General features: G+C 42.1%; 1 protein-coding gene across 1 annotated transcript in view; it reads right to left on the reverse strand.

Moving 5' to 3' along the window:
• gas7b (growth arrest-specific 7b) overlaps positions 1-4,732 on the reverse strand; it is a 491,997-nt gene extending 487,265 nt beyond the window's left edge. The window contains exon 1 of the mRNA XM_073025845.1: positions 3,628-4,732. Coding sequence (XP_072881946.1) covers positions 3,628-3,807 — 180 coding nt within the window. The 5' untranslated portion in view covers positions 3,808-4,732. The remainder of the gene's footprint in view (positions 1-3,627) is intronic.
• Positions 4,733-7,549: the final 2,817 nt, after the last annotated feature.

Here is a 7,549-nt window from a genome sequence, read left to right on the forward strand (position 1 = left end):
GTATATCCCACATCAAGAAAGGAGGCTTAAATGAAATTTGCACTTCATGTGTGGTCTCACTAATATCGGCATGGTCCTTATACTCCATCTCTTTTGAAATATAAGCCAACATTCTATTAGCCTTTGGTACACATTGTACCTGTATGTTAACTTATGTTCCTTATACAAAGACATCCAGATCTCTCTGAAGTGCAATATAATGTAGTCTCTCTATTTAACTAATATGGTATTTTCCCATTCTTTCTATTAAAATGGATATCCTTGCAGATCCCCATATTACACTTCATATGACAAAATATTGTCCTCTCACTTAACCTATCTATATCCCTCTACAGGCTTGTTGTGAATTTGGCTTATTTTTGCACCTTCAGCAAATATTTATTTATTTATTAAGTGACAGCATGGAATAGGCCCTTCCAGCCTTTTGACCCTCCCCGATCACAGAACAATTTGCAATGACTAATTAATCTACCAACCGGCACGTTGTTGGACTGTAGAAGCAAACTGAAGCAACCACAGAAATCCCACGCATTCCATGGGGAGGACGTAAAGACTCCTTACAGATGGGTTGGGATTGAACTCTGACACTCCTGGTGTGCATAGCATCACACCAACTACTACACTTCCACAGCTCCCCAAGTTTGGCTACAGTACACTTGATTTCTTCATTCAAGTAATTACTTTCGATTGGAACCATTGTGGCCGTAGCACTGACCGCTTGGCAACTCACTAGTTAATTCTTGCTAACCTGAAAATGATCCCGTTATCCCAACTCCCAGTTCTGTGTCAGCTAACCAATCCCCCACCCATGATTATAAGAAATTCAAAAAATAATACATTGTTGTAGTAAGAAATAGCTTATGTTAATCTTATATCAACTGTCACTGGATATATGGCAGCAGAATCAGCTGAAGCAAAATTAAAACAAAATAACCTGACATGTTATGTTGTGGACTTTAGCTTCAATCAAAAATTATTTCTTCCAAATTATCTGCAGCACATAAAGGGTGTGAAAGTAATAAATCACAGAAACAATGGGTGTAAATGAGACCTAGGTACTAACAGGGACAGATCAGATAGTAGATTTGATGTAAAGTGTTTAGTGCATCCTGTTTACCAAAGAATAAACCAAAGATGTAACATTGAGAGAGAAGTGTCATAGACAGCCTGTACTTTCCTGGAAATTAAATTGTTTAACATCATATTTTCAATGTCATACAACTGAAAATCAGTTGTCTTCAAGTTATTTTGTGCCACTCAAAAACACAGCAAAGCATTTCCTAGCATGTGGCATCCATGCCACCTCAGCACCATTTCTGTGTCAGGAAAATATATTAATCTCATTCTTCATGTAGCACTCCTTCGAATCACTGCAGAAAAAGAATATCCTTAAACCACAACCATATTTGTACCGAGCCACAATTTGGAGATCTTCAAAGTGAATAAAAACATTCATGAATTCTTGGCAATCCCTTCATTTTCAATATTGCAAAGGCATTGACCACTGCTGCAGTGTCCTTTGACTTCTGGATGCTATATCTGATTCCTCAGTCTGATTCTGTTTTATGCTAGAATTTGCAGTTCCTGTTATACTGCCATCCCTGACTGAGATTCACTCATGTTCCCTGATATATAATGTCAATCCCTCTCCCCAGTGCCGGATGTGGAAGAGAAGCCCTTCCTTCCAAACCCCAATGCAGAATGCTGGTCCTTCCTCAAATCCCTTCCCCATTCCCCAATGAAGAATGCTGATTCTCCCCCCCCCCCCCCCCCCAAACCCAACCATACAGCGGTTAATCCTGGCTCCAGTCCGACTTGTACACCACAGCCCAGTGTGGTCTGATCTGTATCTGCTGAGATCTTGGGCCTCAGTCTTGACTGGAATTTCATGTGTGGGTCAGTGGCCAAAAAGTTTGAGTGTTCACAAATTAGTAAACAATTATTCTGCCCTTTAGTGTTAGGGGCCAAATATATACAGTACATTCAACATTAAAACTAAATTCTTAAAGTTGACTTTCACGTCTCTATTTTCTATTTATTAAGGTATGAAAAAGGAAGTTCGAACTGCCAGTGAGTTTCACCGGATCAAACTTCCAGGATATAACCAGAGTTGGGCAACCCAGCAATAGCACAACACTGAAACACATTAGACAATTTTTAACCCTGTACAGTTAACAGCGTATTCCACATGTAACACTGAGCGTCATAGGAAGTCATTCCTGCCTGTGGCCATCAAACTTTACAACTCCTCCCTAGGAGTGTCAGACACTCTGAGCCAATAGGCTGGTCCGGGACTTATTTCCACTTGGCATGATTAACTTATTATTATTTAATTATTTATGGTTTTATATTGCTATATTTCACTATTCTTGGTTGGTGCAGCTGTAACGAAACCCAATTTCCCTCGGGATCATTAAAGTACGTCTGTCTAACCACTGGTTTCTGGGAGAAATCCCTTCAACCCTTAATATACAATAGATTAGACAATCCACGTTTTGTGTCTGCTGCAAATTTATTTTCTTGGTAAAATTTTAGAAACTAAACATCTTACCCAATTAGCCTCCGGGAGAACAGGAGGGACTTGATTTATATTAAATGCAAATCAAATCTGTCGCTTTTCAATAAATGGTGAACCTTATTTTGGATTTCAATAGTAATGGATGACTAACAAGAGAAAACCAGCAAACGCTGGAAATCCAAACAACACACACACACAATGCTGGAGGAACTCAGCAGGTTAGGCAGCATCTATGGAAAAGAGCACAGTCGACGTTTCGGGCAGAGACCCTTCATCAGGACTCATCGTGTGAGTTGCTTTAATGAATGACTTGCAGGTTTAAAATAAAGTAACGCGCGGAGTCCTATCAATAACTGCAGTGGGTTTAAGTTACGACCAACATACATTGAAATCTTACCATTTCCCACCTAAACCCAACCTAAAATGTCAACAATATGAAGACGTAAAACAAGGATCTAATTGTAATTGGTGGGTGGGACGTTACTCTGCAGGACCATCTTTCTCGAGTGTGTAAAAACAAACACAATCCAAACATTGAGCTGTTCTTCGCCCCCTTAGACATCTGGAGCCTTGACCGCTTGAAGCTCGGCTGCACCGTCGCACGTCTTGAGTTAGTATTTCTCAATTCCTCCACATTTTTACTAACAGGCGTTGCCCTCTAGTGGAATGTTAACTCGGGCGCAAGGACGGCTCAACACACACTGTCACAGAACAATTCCAGAAGAGGTAGCGAGTCTGCAAATCATCTAAATCTCCAACTCCACCCTCACAAACCGTGACAACTTCCTTTCCTCAGACCCACTGTGAAAACTTTAAATTACGATCCTCTGATAATTGCCCAATATCAGAATTTCCGGACCGTTGAACCGATTTTCCAGTTCGCGATGGTGTAACAGTGGAGAAGAGTGAAGTTAAACCAGGGCGATGCTCATCTTGCTTTACCGCAACACAAACCATCTCTCTCTAAGTCTCCTAATTAAAATAAATTAAACAGCTCTCAATCTTCCCGGGACTAGATCTCGCCACGTTTGGTCAGCCTGAAACTTCAATCACGGGTCCCATCCGTTTTTTAGCTGCGTTTAACCAAATGAAGCAAAGCCGGGGCTTACCTCTAAAATCTCCACGTAACTGGCAGGGAACCATCCCCTCGCACCATCCTTTTCACCTTCCCACCATCCGCCGTTCAGCACCTGTACGACCTTGATAATCTCCCCAGCCTCGAACTTCAGCCCGTGCTGATGCTGGTCCCCGGAAAAAGCGTACAAAGTTTTGCACAGAACTCCGGCCATTGCAAACACCTCGACTTTTCTCCCCCCTTTTTTTTTGCCTTGTAACCAGTAAAGGCTGAAGTGGAGAACGACTGAAGCGGGTTTCTGTTTCTTCCCTCTTCTCTTCCCCCGGGGTGGATTTCGGGGAGCTACAGACGGGACTCCCTCATTGTTTGTTTCATCTGTGTGACTCTGACTTTAGCTCATGACGAAACGGGACGATCTGACTCAGGGCGGGCGAGAGAGAGAGGGGGAGAAAGTGTCGCTGCTCTGATCTCCTCTCGTTCTGTTGCAGCGCCCAGTTGCCTGGTTTGGGTCGCAGGCCGTTGCAGTTCTGAATGGTGGCGCTTTGACGGGAAGGAAACTAAATGATCGCTCAGCCTCTGTGATTAATTAGAGTGCGTTCCTTGATGGGGGTCGCGGCGTGCCATCATTTCATATAAACAAATCAGTATCACACTTTGGGGGAAAACAACATTTACCAGGAATTCCACTGTTTGGAGGTTTCATATATTAAGATTTAAGTCTTAAGTCTTTAAGACTTTCCATATGTTTTATTTTGATAAATCGTATATTCAGTTATTTCAGTTTGATCAATAGGCTCATTCAAATGTGGCAACTGTATTACGACTTTTCTTCATAACGTGGGAGATAAATCCTTCCGTTTATTATAAATAATCCCAGTTCTATTCGCTTTAATATCCTCCTTTAATGAGTGAAATCCTTGGTCTCTGCTCGCGGAAATCCGCTGCTCGAAAGATATTTTCCCTTCTCCATGGCTACACACATTTTAACAACTTCTGTGCAAAAGCCTTGTTGTGCCGACCCAGCAGTCAGGTTCTGTTCAGACAACCCGCGTTTCCAGCCATTTTACCAATGTCCTGCCAATCACACTTCCCGAATCCGGTTTTCCCGTGAAGCGGCTTTGCCTGCGGCGCACACGGGACGAGCTGCCGTTAGCGCCCCTGGCGTCCGGTGACCGGTAAGCGACGGGTCTCTGTAATCTGTGGGGATTCAGCGTTTTGCCGGTGTAACAGGGTGGTAGTGTCTTTCCCCCTTTGAATTTCCATTACCCCGGAGGTCAAGATACTTGTTTTTCCTTCCTTGACATTTTTAGCTTTATTTATTTTTTTTATTGGGACTGTGGTGAACTACATATACCTGTCTGGACACGCCCCCCTGTTGACTGCTCCTGTGGCCCCTCCCACTGGCTGTGGCTCCTCCCACAGACCCCGGTATAAAGGCGATTGAGGCCTGAGCCTGGCCCTCAGTCTCCAGGATGTAGTATGGTGGTCAACTACTGTTTTCCAGTCAATAAAAGCCGATATCTCGTCTTCAAGTCTCAGAGAGAGTCATTGATGGTGCATCAGGGACATAGCATGGAATAGGCTTTTTCTGCCCTTCGAGCCAAGCAATCCTTCAATTTAACCCTAGCCTAATCACAGAACAATTGACAATGCCAATTAACCTGCCAACCAGTAGGTTTTTGGATAGTGGGAGGAAATCCATGCAGTCGAGGGGAGAATGTATAAACTCATTACAGACAGCAACAGGAATTGAACCCGGGTTGTTGGTACTGAAAAGTGTTGTGCTAACCACTGCGCTACTGTTATAATGTTTGAAGTTACTACAGAATCATTACTGCTGTTTAAAAGGATCATGATCCATTGCTGACTCTCAAATCAAAATTATTATCATCGGCATATGACATGAAATACTCTTCAGGTTTTGCTCTACAAAATGGATCATTGGGTATTGGCAGCTGCTTTTCAAGTCTGAAACTGGAGTAAACCTTGGCAGACTATTTATTAAATATGTGGACTTTCATAAATAAAGCATTTCCATTTCTTATCTAACATTTTTACATATGTGCTTTCAGTAAGGCATGGGCTATCAGAACAACAAATCTCTCCCTAGCCTGAGAGACCTGAGCCCAAAGGATCGAGACCCTCCATTGGTTGAGGTCGACCATTGATATTGCATCCCAGCTGTCTACAAGCCGGGGCAGTACAATATGGAGACCAAGCTGTTGCCCATGTAGCGGGCTCCCCATCTTCATGCAGCTGCTGAATCCAAAGGAACGGCAGAAACTGACACAGTTTGGCATCGGTGGCATCACAGGAGTTGGCAGCCAATGTTGAACTCAACATTGGACTGCCCTAGGAACTCCAGCTCCGGATTTTTCCTCGGGGTTTACTCCTGAAGCCTTTCCCATGAGTGAGTATAGCTGTGAGTCAGCGTAGGTTTGAGATCAGGTTTCCTTCTCCTGGATGCGCTGATAAGCTCGGTCTGCCCGAAACGACGGGTTTTAAGGCACCAATAACTCGCCTTTGCTCTTTCTCCTGTCTGTAGAAACGGTTCTGCCAGTTCTTCACATCGGCCAGATGTGAAGGCCAGGAGCTGGACTTAATTGTCAGAGGCTTCTTGAGACGCACGCCATTTAATAGGTGAAAGGATGCTATGCCTTGGCATCTAATCAGTAGCACAAGCTTATCCCCACTACCACTTCCGGCTATAAGAGCCTTAAGGTACCCCAATGGATTACATTCTGTAATTACTGGTATCCTGCCATCATGTTTAGCAACTAATTTTCACATATCATAATCAGACATAATTAACGAAAAAAAAACTGTTTTTGTGGGGTGTTATTTGAATGATCATAAACCAAAACAGGAGATGTTCTTTTTATTGAGGAGAAAGAGAAGGGTGAATAACCATGCGATTTGACCCCACTGAACTGTTTTGTACTTGATTTCCAGATCTCCTTCATTCTAACCATATCAGCATAGCCTCATTTCTCCTGCACGTGTTTAGCATTTCCCCTTATGCTTTGATTTTTCTTCTGATCAGTAAAGACACAGCAGGCCTCCCGATTTCTTGCAAGCTGGCAGACCTACTGATTCCTGAACTGTCAAACACATACAGACTGGAAGCTACTGATGGTACCTAAAGTCATTTGATAGTGACATAGGATTTACGACACAGAAAACATTTGGTCATTAGGTTGGGATTCATTCTGCACTCAAACCTCATATCCTAATTATCTTGCGACATCTTCATAATGCAGGTGGCTCAGTTTCATCTTAAATACATCCATACTTGTTACTACAGCAACTCCACATACCTATAAGATGCACGCTTCTTCAAGATGGTGAAAGTACAGACTTAGTAAATAATTTAGAGCGATGATCGAGATTTATGGTGTCTTCATCTGCCCTCATTTACTTTCCAATTGAATCAAATCATGAATTTAAATACCTGTATATTTGGTTTTTTATCTTCTCTTTTTCAGAATAAAAAGCCACAACTTGTTTAGTCTTTCCTGAGTCTAACCCCAGTCCTAGCTCCCATTCTGTCAACTGTTAAACTCCTGGGTTTTTAACCATATTAAATATTAGGTGGCAACAAAAGCCAACTTTTTTTTGTTATATGAAAAAGACTGATTGAAAAATATAGAATGGTTGTCATCAAACTCTGCTCCCCGTCTTTTCTACTTGCATTACAGGATAAGAGAAATTAAGGCTGTTTAAAATATTGTTTCTGTATTTCAGAGGTTAATGATCATGCACTATAATATTAAATGTGCCTACAACAAAAATGCTTGTGAGTGTAGTGGAATCTTTTGCTTTCAGTTGGTGTTCTTCGACATATCATCTAGGAATTGAATTGAATTGGCTTTATTTCTTATATCCTTCACATACATGAGGAGTAAAAATCTTTATGTTACATCTCCATCTAAATGTGCCGTGTGCAATCATAGTAA

Source organism: Hemitrygon akajei, chromosome 22, assembly GCF_048418815.1.
Source record: "Hemitrygon akajei chromosome 22, sHemAka1.3, whole genome shotgun sequence".
NCBI classification, from domain to species: domain Eukaryota; kingdom Metazoa; phylum Chordata; class Chondrichthyes; order Myliobatiformes; family Dasyatidae; genus Hemitrygon; species Hemitrygon akajei.